This window comes from Rhea americana, unplaced genomic scaffold (genome assembly GCF_003343005.1).
Source record: "Rhea americana isolate MKP2758 unplaced genomic scaffold, rheAme1 scaffold_45, whole genome shotgun sequence".
NCBI lineage: Eukaryota > Metazoa > Chordata > Aves > Rheiformes > Rheidae > Rhea > Rhea americana.
This window is the reverse complement of record NW_028186590.1, coordinates 2,358,149-2,372,198: the sequence shown is the minus strand read 5'-3', so window position 1 is coordinate 2,372,198 and position 14,050 is coordinate 2,358,149. Positions and strand designations below refer to the sequence as shown.

At 35.7% G+C, this 14,050-nt stretch overlaps 1 protein-coding gene across 1 annotated transcript in view; it reads right to left on the bottom strand.

Annotated features, from left to right (window-relative positions):
* Positions 1 to 14,050, bottom strand: part of RIMS1 (regulating synaptic membrane exocytosis 1) — a 347,536-nt gene that overhangs the window by 216,746 nt on the left and 116,740 nt on the right. Inside the window, exon 2 of the mRNA XM_085316042.1 lies at positions 4,066 to 4,279. Coding sequence (XP_085172168.1) covers positions 4,066 to 4,279 — 214 coding nt within the window. The remainder of the gene's footprint in view (positions 1 to 4,065; positions 4,280 to 14,050) is intronic.

Sequence of the window (14,050 nt, the reverse complement as noted above, 5' to 3'; positions counted from 1 at the left end):
TGTAGGAACTTGTTGCACAAGCTTTAATATTAATATAATTTATGGTGGTAAAAATTCACATGGAGAGAACAAGAGTCATCTAAACATATATCAAACTTCTTACTAATGTTAAACTCAATAGATAAAGAAGGGTTTGCACCTACATGTAGATTAGTCAGGAATGTTGAGCCACTGAAAAAAACTAACAAATAATATTTTTCTGGTGTTGCTTTACATAAATTATACCAATTGTTCTGCTTACAAAAGACATTACCTGCCAGTTATTTAATCACCTTTTGAATTAATTTATACTATATGGTCTGTTAGCTTTCAGGGAAAGGAACTGTTAAAGCAATTGTACTTTATAAAAAAGTTCCCTATGCTCCTCACATAATCAGGCTCAACTACCATATAATCTCCTGCTGACCCTCATAATTTTTCAGTGGTGAACGAGATGTGGCTCAGCTTCATTACAAGGTATAAATGATATTTTCATGTATGTCACTAGGGCATTCTCTTGGCCCGTGGAAGCTTGGAGTTCAGCGATGGCGAAACCTAAACCAAGGCAAGTGCGAACAACAAGGATTTCTTTAACTGAAGTTAGGACAATCCAAATGAGTCAGATGTGTCTTCAGTATGCATTTTCAGGGAGCTTAAGTGCTGTGAGGCCTGTTTTCTGGGTTTCAAATGGCATCAGTCAAAGATAAACACCTAAATTGTCACTTCATCAATTCCAGAATATACAGTCCAGGTTCACCTGAATTGCTCTACCAAACCTCGGTGGCTAAATTGTACCCAGGCGGCACTTTAAGCACTTAAAAGCTTTGCTGTATCTGATACCGAAGCTGTTTCTGCTGCAAGAGCACTAGCTTTTTAATACACTCCAGTGGAGTCTCAGTGATGCACTGCTTCAGAAACAAATCAATATCAAGTGGAAACTTCTCTCACTCTAGCCTAAGTGATTTAGACTAATAGAATGGAAAAGATCAGAGGTCCTGGGTTGTTTCACTACATTGTTCAGAGCAGCACGTAGAAAACAGTGGAATGAAACCRTAGCAAGCCATATTTCATAGCCATTAGAAAAACAACCATGTCCATTAGGAACTAGAAAACAAAACAGAAAACAACTCAGAGACAGACATTGGGGAACCATTTCATCTTCCGTGTAAATAGCTGTCTTTAACAGATGTTACTGACGCTGGTGATCATAGTTATTCATCCTCCCTGATTTGGGTAGCACCTTATCATGAATTGGTGTGAAAAACAACTTCTGTAGCTAGGATAACATAAAGTACATGCGTTAGCAGCAGCAATACGTGCTGCTGCACTTGAAGCAAACTGAATTCTTGAACGAGCTGACAGCTCCCCTTCACGCTGCCAGGCAACACAAACTTGTTCTCAGAACATTCTTGCGTAAAAAAATATTACAATGTACAGATGTGAGAGAAGGCATTTTTCTGTAAGCTTTGCATTAATTGCAGTTTATTGCTGTCCTATGATATTAGCTGTGGAATACCACCACTTCATAAAACAAGCATAGCAACATCATTTGCAAGCTAAAAGCTATGCTGGGCTGTGATGACTTCACACTGATTTCTGCTGAAGAGACAGTGAAGCTAGCTACTTCCCACTAAGTCTCCAAGTTAAAAGGCCAGAATGCCTTTTCCAGACCTGCCTGAGAACAGGAATTAAGCAGATGACATGCACTCTCCTGCTCAAGTACTCCCACCATTCTCTCTTCACACAGGATGCAGATAAGAAGGGAGAACTACACTGACCTATTTTTGAAGAAGCACGGGCATGAATGTTGAATAGACCACTATTGCATTTGGTCCCAACGCAGTTTTACCTTTTTTTGAAATGTTATCCTTACTCATTCACAACGGATTCACTCCATCTTACTCACTACCTCTATGCTTGGCTTTAAAAGGTCATCTTTTACCTGGGCAAATATTTCAAATGCAAAATCAAAAGGACGATTTCAGAAGAATTCTCTGAATTTTTGCTGCAGCCAGAAGTGAAACACAGCAAGTAATATAAATCAATGTAACATTACACTTAAAATTTTTAAATTAGATTTCCTGAAACAGATGGAAGGACCTTGCACGCAAAAAGTCAGATGACTACTCAAAGTCACTTTTATGAGATAAAGCTTTATTATATTTTATCATTTTCTCTACTTTTTAGTCTATTGGGATAAATAATCCTCAATTTTTAATGAATTGTTTCCATTGACCTAATTTTGACAACTGCACAAAAACTAAGAACAATCTTAGCTTTTCTTGCTGGGCTATCTTTAGAGGTTTCATTCAGCAAGGGGATGGGAGGGGTCTGGTTGTGAGTTTTGCTGCTCCTCCCCCCTCCCCTTTGGATCGTTTTAGAATTTCAGTTCAGTTTTTTACATGAATATGTCTCCCAGTTATCTAATAACATTATAATAATAAATGATAAAAAGCATGGATTCTAACCACTTTATCCTCCTTTGGGAAAGCATCCAAGGAAGCAGAATAAAAAGAGAAAAGAAAAAAGAAGAGAAAAAGAACAAAGTAGGCAAGTATTAATAGGCAGATTTCAAAGAAATGCAATTCTAATAAACTCTCTACAAAGAGCTAAAAACATAAGTTTCCAAAAAAATGCTTTAAATAAAAAGATTATACCATTGCATATGTAGAAAACATAGTTCCCTCCCAAACAACATAGAAGTATGAACAATATAACAAACACTATAGAAGTTACAAATGAATGGAAACTTTCACAGTTTCTGTTTCTGTGACTTGCAAAAGTAGATGAAAAATAATTAAAATATGTTCAATTTCTTTCTGAGTAAAGATAAGCAGTCCTTGATATACTCCAATTAATATTATAAGCTAATATATCAAAGTAAACAAGATTTTCACAGACTTGTTCTAATGATACCACCTGCAGGTGATACAATATAATGCATCCACTTAAAATACGAATATATCAAAATTACACCCATCACACCTACATGACTTTTTCGGAAAGTTAATTTAGCTTAAGTTAATGCACTCACAAGTACATCAGGCTTAGAGAAAGCTCCCAAAATAAAGATAAAATGGTATTTTTCGGAGTCATTTTGTTTTGGTCTATATGAAATTTCAGAAGCAATTATTCAGTTAAGTTTTAGCCCCCAAAAAATCAAAAGGCCATAAACTAGTTCTCTAGTGAATGTAATTATCTACAATAGATTTCATAACCACTTTTTACTGTACTTGTACAGATATAAAAAGGTGAGCTTCCCATACAAAAGACTGGCACCTTGAAGCCCTCTGCAGAAAGTTATCTCATCCCAAGACAGCTAACAAAGTATTCATACAGTAAAATGGTATTTGTAAAATGTTTTATAACACACCATGGTACTAGATGATGAGCCAAAAACAAACATTGGATAATGGCCTTCCAAATATAGAGCCTGCCAATGACGTACATGCGAATAGCCAGTTCCTCGTAATGGACTATCTGGATGGGGGCTACCCCAGGGCAGCCTCAAGTTTTGTGGACAGTTACTGCAGCTAACTGCAWACAAGTCAGAGGGAGAAAGACAAATTTCATCTGCCTTAACGTGCGATACCTAATCCAGATTTATCTGCAGTTTCACTTTCAACCTAAATTAAAAATATACTGACATTACACTCTCAAGGTGGTAAGAGAGATTTTTCTTTTCTTAACCAAAAGATGACAGATAAAAGGAATCTAAGAATATGCATGAAGAACATTTTTAAAAGAGATACAAAATAAGAGTACAGTCAGAATTTCTCAATATGGATTTTTAACTCAACGTAAGGTTTTTTTCTTTCATTCTAACCAAAACAAGAATGTTTTCTTCAAGCATCACTCAGAACAAACATATACTACATATTCTCTTATTTTAATTAACTAACTCTGTGAATCCTGCATCTCCACAATTATTAGACACATGATTCCGTTTATACCTACCTCATAACAGAGTGATAAATGAAATGTTCAAGCAAAATGAAGCATGAAATGATCAACTTAAGATGAACAAACTGTAGTCTGGCAATGCCAAGGAAGCTTTTTCTTAAGAGCACACATCAGAACACTTACATTGTTTGATCGTAGAGAGACACGACCTCCGCATCGAGCACAAAACTTGGTCCGACAATAAGAGCATAAATGGCCACAACCATCTGCAAACTTTGTTTTGTGACAGATTCCACATGTTGGAGCATCATCCTTGTGCTCTCCCTGGTAACGGCGGGCTTCTTCCCCTATCTTTCTTACTTGTTCTTTATAGCTTTCAAATTGCTGGTGCAACCTCCTGCATAGATGAGAAAAAAGTTTATATAGCACAAATGGAAGGAAACACAATTACTGTATATTTCTTTCTTCCAATTTATAACTAAGCCTAATATTCTTGTGCATTTCATCTCATATCAAATACCCACTGCATCTAGAAGACTGCAATAGGACAAATTTWAAAAGCTAACAGGCATATGTATTCATGTCAGATTTAGATGGCGAGAAAATCATTTCACTTGAACGGAAACTGATCCGAATATGCAAACCTGGTCAAAATTGCACAGCCCTAGTAAAATTATCTAATACAGACAAAATAAAAGTTAAAATATAATTGCCTGAGCAAATCTGCCTTGTCTTTTAATCATCATTATTATATCTATACAGCTGCTGTAATCAGAAATTATAACCAAGCTTTAATTACAGGGTCATGGTTTTCAAAATCTAAATTACTAACATATTTAGCTTAAAGATTCCAACAAGCATTCTAGTATCACACTAGCCATATGAGAATTTTTAAACAATTTTCTAAGTGAAATCTGCATCTTAATATTCTATAGCATTATAGAATAATCTCTTCTATTAGTGTTGATAACAGAGATATGGGAGATTATTTAAGGTAAAACTCTGACCTGTCTCCTGTCCCTCATTACAGACATTTGTTTTAACTTAACTGGAGATGTATATAGGTGTATATAGGCGCATTAACACGTATACAGAATGCTAAGATGAAAACTGGTGTTCAGTGCAGATATTACTACAGGTACTGCTTAAGCCTATTTGCTAGTGCCAGATTAGGCCACAATGGCAACTACGTAATTTGTTATGAAGCAGAATTTTACTAAATGAAAAATTTCAGTCTTATTCCTTTGTGGAGCTAATCTTCAAAATATGAACAAGCCATAAACACAGAGTAGCTGTTCTCTTCCAGCTGCCCCAAACAACAAAACAGCCCAACAGTATGCCCACCAGTCAGCAACATTTCCTACTTCCCAGAAGAGCTGGCTTCTAATCCTGAGCTCAGGCATGAGAATTCACTCCTCTGTTCTCCACTTTTCCTTCTGTAAATCAGAAATAATGCTAAYTTGACAATTAAAGATGAAATCCTTTATATTGCCATGATGTGAAGATCTACATTACTGTTATGTAACATTATTTCTGAGAAGAGTGTGTTCTCCTGCTTATTGCTATGAGATTTWGGCTGTAAGAGTGAAGCTTCACAGAGGAACCAATTAAAGGGCTAGCCACCTCCAAAAAGCGCAGACCAGCTCCTCTCCTGCTCCTGGATGTGTGCTATTGCTGCTTCTTATGAACTGGTTTTGACAGCCAACAAAAAAAAGAAAAAAAAAGAACCTGGGATCTGCTGAAGCCAGAAGTAGAAAGGAATAGAGGAGAGCAGGATTGCCCCTTTTGCAGCAGCTAGCTGGTAGATCATCCCAGTCATCATGTGAAATCTCACCTTAGAGCTAAATTAAAAGGATTATATTTTGACTCTGTTAACTATTTACTATTGATGAAATCACACAGGAAATAAAATTTTCTTCAGGTGACTGGGACAGTACTGCAACTCCTGAGATGGAGTTTTGTTGGCTTAAGTCAACAGCTTGGGCATGCAGCACATAAGGGTACAGATAGGGTACATTTACAAATAAGTCTTTTCACCATACTATTTGAGAACTACAGACTCTTCCCCCACAATATTTTCAGATGTTGCATTAAATCTACATCTCCATAGATAACATTAAAAATCCATGAACAACTAAATAGCTTATTAATAGAAACACAGTCTTGAGTTTAATAAATGATAGGAGTAGGTGTATTGTCTATAGAAGTCTTGATCATATCCTTCATCTCCACCTGCTTTGAGCTACCTACTCCATTAAATAGCATTGAGATTCACACCATTTAACCAATGTATTTCTAGTAAGAGAATTCTACATTTGTACAGCAATTTCTTTTTCGGTGGTGGACTTGTTTTAAGACACAAGTAATCAGTGTTAGTTAGTCATACATAACCAATATTTCCCTTAAACACTCTTTTGGTGAAGTAGACAATTTTACTTTACGATGACAGTCAAGCTTAAAAAATGGTAATTAAATTTTACTAAGAGAAATCAGGATCGAATACACATACTCAATTTGGACAGGAATACCACTGCTCATAATTATATAAATCAATCAACTCTCACATTAAAAATAGTGACTTTTTTGGGACACCACTCTTCTGAGGACATAGAAATAGTAAAAGGTAAAGCTAAGAAGACAAATATTCTATTCTCCCTCGCTACAAACATGATGTATTATGCTTAGTGCTTTATGCTAACGAAAAACTTGGCAGGAGTAGCAATTTTGTGTTGCTTTGTGTTGTTCTGTTAACCTGCTCAAGAAACATCTGCAGTGTTGGTGAGACAAGGAAAGTGGGTCAAAAGAATTAGGCAAAATACTGAGGAAACTTAGTACCACATTATTGGATTACACGTATGATTACTATTYTTTAACAGCTACTTACTTAAAATGTATACAAAAAATGAAAATGTTCAGGAATGCATACATTAACCAGCTTAAAGAATATACTTACATAACAGAGAAGTCTGTAGGTAAATTTCTTATTACATCAAGTGATTTATTCAAAAATGGAACCATGGAAACTAAATTTGTTTCTCCTTCACTGCAATAAGATACGCAAGCTCTGACTCTACTAATGCGGCAAAGGGAAGATAGCAGAAAACACTATACATGTTCCTTTTCCTTTTTSAATTAGGCAGTATATATTTGATCTTTTTTCTGATCTTGTATGAAGCTCAGAAAGTGTATTAATGCAGTGATATTTTGCCCTTCTGTGTGTACCAAAGGGCAGATGAATGTACAACCTACTAAGCAAAATTTAACTGAGAGCAGGTTTTACTTCTTCATAATGGTTATATATACTTATATATAAAAATGCATAATTTATATAATTTTATATAATATAAATATATAATAACAATATATTATTTATGTATACTTATAGTTGCTTAATGTTTATATATAAACATTACTTCCTAATAAATTTTTTATTTTTTCCATCAATGTTAAGAGCTGCAAACAAGTGCTTATCTTGCATGTTCATACTCTTCATTACTGAAGAAATCCTAACATTTTAACTTGAACAGGAATGGAATGAAAGAAAACAGCAGCAAACTTCAGGAGCCTGCACACAGGTTTATCTGAATGCTATTAGCTAATGTAGGAGATGAAGAGGTCATCAGAAGACGTGCTTCACTCTCCCAGGGTTTTTAGTTGATTAATTCATGCTATACACAGAGACACAGTGCTGTAAGACGGCCAGTCCTTCAAATTATGCCTAATTTATGCTAAGCTGTAAATAACTGCTACTTTGTTTTGAATTAGTGAATGAACTTATCAGCTCTAAGGGAAATCAAAGGAATTTTGGTCACCAAAATCTGTTATTTTCCAGCGTTGCAACAGAAAACACATTTTTACAAAGCAGAAAGAGTCTATCCTGTGTGTGGTTCAACTACTTCTTTTGAAAGGTCTGAACCATCTTTCTTACCTTTCTGAGGAATGTCTGAATGTCTGTGTTTTTGGCTGTTCTAAAAGGCAGCAGCAAAGTCTGTCTTAACTTCTCTTATATATACAGTCTTAGCTTATACAGAAGACTTAAATATTCTCTAGAGCAAAAAAATCAGAATACCTATAGCACCTACAGGTTAAGTTAAACGCTTCATAATGGCATATAATGACATAAGAAATAGGGAAAACCTTTGGTAGATATGGATTTAACCCCCTCTCACAGGAAGAACCATAGGCCATGTAAGAAGAATATGTACATAAACTTAGGTCTTTTTTAATCAAGCACCCCAAAATTCAACTATACTACTCAGGTCAATGCCATAGCCAAAAAGGGGCGGTTTCCTCTCCCACCAGGCCTCCAATGACAAAGGAAAAATATAAAAAACCCTCATTCCCCTCTGCAAAAAAGAATACAACAAAAAGGTAGAGGAATCAATACTTATCCTTGATGATTCAGAACATATATAAGTCAATCTGAAGAAATTTAATAGAAATTTCACTTCAAAAGTGAGAAATACTACAGGAGGCAGAAGATGGCCAGAGGGAAAAATGCACTGAAACTGTACTTGTTTTAAAGTTTTTCATACACATCAGAACACAGGTTAAGTATAAAACCTAATTCATTCCCATTTTATACTACATATTCACAAATAAATTTTAAAGTCCCCTTCCAGGTGTGTTAAGTAACAATACCATAATAAATACATTTAAATTCAGTATTTATTTTTAAAATGTTGACAAAAAATAATAAAATTATACTTTGTTCTCACTGAAATATTAAGATTTATATTTGAAAATGGTATTTTCTACAGATTTCACTTTCCAATAACATTATTTTGTAAAAGCTTTTTGTTGTTGAGCTTTTTGGTGGTAGGGACTGTAACAGAGAGTATACAAAAGTTAATGATCATTCGTGTTACTTAATTTAAACGTCTTTGACTTGAAACTACTAATCTTTGATCCTATCCTAAAGAGAATCCATTCATTTATTTGTTCCTTAATATCTGATGGTTAAAAAATCCAAAATCTACCAACAGCTGTTGCATAAGAAAATCACTAAGGACTGTCAAAGATACAAAATCTGAACTCACTAGAAAAATATTCATCCAGGTATAAATGTAAGAAAAGGTTAAAACACTCCTGAGTTAAATAAAGCTTAAAATTAAGCTAACTTATTTATCTATATCTAATAAAATGTAAAATATTTTAATAATGTTGCTGAACTAAAAGCTCCTTCATTTTTGTTCTGCATCTTTCTAGCACATTTCTTGCTTCAAGAATAATGGACAAGTGTGATTTACCTTTTCTAACATATTATTGTTTCCACAGAGTAAAATGTATTACACTGGGAACCTCTAGGAGCACCTCTTTACAAAATTTTTTCTTGAAATTTCATCCTTCACTAGAAACACAGAAGTGCCTCTGCCTTTGGACCTGTTCAGACTACTAACAGCACAACCTGGTGGGCCAAGACTTCAGTACTACTYCTTCTCCTATTTTATAGTAAACCTATTTACGAGGCAGGAAAGACCTCTCCACATATAGGATTAAAATAGTTCTCCTCTTCATGAAAAATATCTCTGAATGCTGCAGTGCATTTGAGAACTTAGCACAGAGAAGTCAGGAAATTTGAACGACAGCTTCTTCCACCAACACTGTTGCTGCACTGCACTTGTGCAGACCTCGCAACCACTCTTAACCTAATAGCTGCATCTCCATGAACTGGGTCTGTTGGTGAGAGTACTTGGTAATTCAGACTTAAACACGTGACATGTATGTGTGTGATCAAAGAAAGATCACACAAAGGGTGAAACTTTGGGCCCGTCAGATCTCATGATGAAAAAAAATATATCTGCTGCTGCTAAAAGGGAGAGGCTGAGCGGCTGGGCAAGGTGCATCACGCCCCACGGCTGTGACTACATTTGGAGACTCTAGGTGCCAGCTGCAATACTTTACTGCAAGTGCATGGGACGTCAGCACCAGCACCGGCAGTAAGAAACAGGAAATAATACACAATTTTCAGGCCTACAGTGGAAGACTTAACCAGTTTTGTTTACAACGTATATTGAGGTTTCGTGGGTTTTCTTTTTCCAAGAAAACTTGGTGAGTCCCYCTCTCCCTCTTTTTTTCACAGGCACTTCACAAAATGCTTCTGGAGCTGTATGTCATGGATGTATCACATTTTCATTTAAATTCACATTATTTCACATGACAGTGTAAACTGTTGATAAAAAATACTGATGTGTAATTCTGCAAAGGTTTACTCATGTCTTCATGTGCTTATTAAAAACTGTAAGTCCTCAAGGACACTCATGTGTATAAGAACCTTATACACCTTAGCATTTCAGATAGCTTATTTATATCATTAGCTGAAGAGACAATGAATACTGAGATAATCTATAATACTTTCTGACCAGAAAATAGCATATCAACCCACACAGAAGATATCACTTCTATATTTTTCAATACATGTACACTGAAGAGTCCAAAGCAACAAAATGGTGCACTTGCTTATGTATGATCTGTTTGCACAGATTTTCTAAAAATGTCGAAGATTTGGGTCACCCATATGTACATTTACATTTTAAATGATTTTGAAATGTAGTATGCAATTTTATGTCTCAATTACTTTAAATTCCAGCAGATGGCACTAAAGATCAATTTTCAGTCTGCCTTCCAGCTGAACTCAAATGATTTAATCTCATAATCTTAACCATCAAATTTACTAAAATATAAATATTATTATACCTTGTCATGGGTACCTCTTAGTAGAAAAAGTGTCTTCTCCTAAGTGACACAGCCATAAGAAAGTATCTACTGGCACCTATAGCATATACGAAAAAAGTTCTTAAAAAATGCAGTACTTCACCCTGTTCACACATGCCATACATACACATAATGACACAGAGCACAATCTTTTTCATAAAATCACTGAAACTTTTATCTATTTCTATTCTTAGCATTCTTTTTTACATCAAATGAAACAATAAAATGTAGTTCAAGAGCGAAAACTCTTTCTGTTTCTATGCATTTGCTTCTGTTGTAAGAGAAACACAAAGGACTCATTCTTTATTAACACGCTAGCAGCGTAACGGGTAGACGAAACACAAGAAGTTCAAGCACTTCTTGATGTTTAGGGTGTCTGTGCAAGCAGTTGTTAGATCTAAAAATTGTAGCCAAACTTTAAGCATGTATGTTGAAGGTGTGAGCTGAAAGCRGCCTCCTAAACTCCAGAAATATCTAGATGCCTGGCTTGCTCTGGGGCTCTGCAGCTTACCCTGTGCAGAAGGGCCTACAGGGAGCAGCAAGGCACCTAGTCTTTTGCCTGAGCCCCACCAGCATTTAACGAGGAAAAGCTGTCAAGTTGTGATGTGTTTAGGGAAAATGTACTTTAAACAACAAAGACAAGATAGGCAACCTCAGCAAGATGCAATTATTTGTCTAAACAAAGGGAAGTGAGGAGTTTATGGTGACTCYAGCACATGTTGACTAGAATAGCAGCTGAAGTTTAGCGAAGTCCAAATATACTTGCTGGTTACTTCAYATGTGATCACATCACATTTAAGTGTGTTATTAAAATCTGTGTCCTTATGTATGTGGACAAGTAGGACAGATTTAGGTTGAACATTAACTAAATAATTCTAACTCTTCCAGTTCCTGAGTACTTGACATAGAACATTAATGCATTAACATACTTAAGTCCAGGGTCTTTCTGAATGTTTGGGGTGTGTTTCTGTTTTGCACGTATGATAACTGCTTTGGTGGCATTGTGAAGATCAAATAACTGCTGAATATATTCATATTGTAAAATATTTCTTTAAGTGAATTTGAATATTCTTCTATTATTGCTATTGTTGTGCTGTCTTCTTATTCAATGTGAACTGTCATTTTAAGAGCAGGGTATAGCAATTGTCTGTAAAATATGCTTACAAGAGGTATGCAATACATGGAACTGTGTAAGTTGAAAAGAGGCACAACTGAATTAATAAACTGATCTTTAGAACAAAAAAGACCTTATTTTTGCAAGAGTAATGTAAGCATTAAGCAAAGAACAGCAAATAAAGTGTTAAAACTTCCACATCTTGAAATGTGGAGGGTCTTTCCTTCCATGAACCTACTACTTCTACCCCTTCTCTGCTGTTACCAATTGTTAGATTTCTTACTTCTACCTAGCTTTACTTAGCACCTCTCTGACCCTTCCCTATCCACATTTTCTTTAGATGTTCTTTCTTTCCTACACTTTTTCCCTCATAAATATATCGATATCATAATAATAATTATTATATAGTATGTACCTGATAGCATATCTATATATAAATATACAGATGTATCTTATAACAAATTTTTAGTTGCCCTCAAAATCTCAGATTTTACCTGTCCTGAAGGTTCCTTCATTCTCCTTGCTCATTCAACACACCATTATGGTTCCACTGAATTATGCCTTCAGTTTGGTCTTTACCTTCTGCCCGTGACRCTTTTCACCTCACCAGCTATCATCTAATCCTGTTGGGCATCAGCCTTTTCTTCCTCACATGCTGCTACTAAGGTTTTGTGATTTCCAGTTCACAATCTTGAAAGATTTCACATCTACTTTCAGAGAGCCAATTCCTTCCTGCTCCCCTTCATTAATATGTTTTCTTTTCTCCTTATTCTACGCTGTGTAGCCATCCTGGTAGAAATTTCATAACTGGGACAAATTTCTCCAGTATATGGACAAACTTCTCAGTGGTACCATACTCCAAAACACCTTGACTTCATCAGTCTCTGTGCTGAGATCTCCTCTTTGTCTTCCTTGTTTTATTGGTATCAACACAAATTTGACCATACTTATAATTCACAGGTACTTCACATATCTCCTCCTGTCCAGCTAAAGCATTTGGCCTAAATTTCCAATTCCTCTTATGGGTGACCTGTACATYCAGCTCCACAAACTAAAACAGAGATCTCCACGTACCCCCAGCAAGTCCTAAGATCCTATTGCCTCTCTTGTGACTGCTAACACCACCTCCATCATGCCTGCTTTTCCGAACATCGTAACTATTGTGTCACATTGGATTCAGACCTATCTAAAGCTTCAACTCAAAATGCTATGTAAGTCTTGAAGATTATTCTGAAAAATAAATAAAACAAAGTTTAACATCTATCTAGCATCAGCTCATACCTCAATTCGTTTTCTCGCCAGTGCAAGCTTGTCCTGCTGGTAGTGTCTGATCAGAATCCTGCAACAAATATCATTTTAAAATTCATTTTACTTCTCTCTTTGTATTCCTCCAATGAGCCCCCTTTTCTACTGCATTAAACATAAGCAGCTTATCTTCCTCCTCAAAGAGTTTCATAGCCTATTCCTACCTTACCTATCATTTCTCATTCAGCCCTGAGAATTCAACTGACACTTCTGCTGGAAGACCAGATCACCTCATCCATCTGTCAAATTTTCAAACAAGGACCTTTGTGTTTTTCTCGTTGTTGCCCAAAACTTGGGCAGTATTATCAACAAAACCACTACATTATCCTCCTTCARACTTTCCTTTGCCTTGATGTCTACAAAGATCTGGAAAAAAATGAAGCTAAGGCATTTACTCATCAGACCAGACCATCCCTTGTCTGCCTGTATTATTTTAGTATTATTTACTTAATACACACAATGCAAGCTGCCCCTACGGTAAAGACTGCCTTTTCTTCTGTATCTGTAAAATCCCTCCCTTAGAAATGTTATAGTCTACGACAAAGGCTTCTAGGCAATATGGTAATACAAATACCCCAACATTATATCGAAATTCACAAAGTTACTTTTTGTGCTTCTTTTTAATAATTTTGTGATTCTAGCCATCTGCTTTCTGGTTTCTAAGCCTTCAGACAATATATTCATTCATACTTTTCCCTGCGTCTATGAGGAACAAAATGTTTTTAATAAATGTTGATACCGTCCTATATGCACATGATTCTAGGAACTAAGACTAGAATATTCTGGGAAACAGGACTGCTGTAACCATACAGCATTTCATTATGAGACTCATGATAAAGTTTAGAGTTGTCCAAGACCATTCAGGGATTGCAGATTGGAGTTCAGACCAGGCCAGCCTAGCTGGAATTAAAAGTTGTTCAAATCTAATGGCTGTTTATGTTCTCTGTATAAATTATGTTAGGTCTTAATTCCAATCCCCTCATTGTAATCTCTTATTGTGCATGTACTAACTAGCAGCATCATAACAAGCCTGTA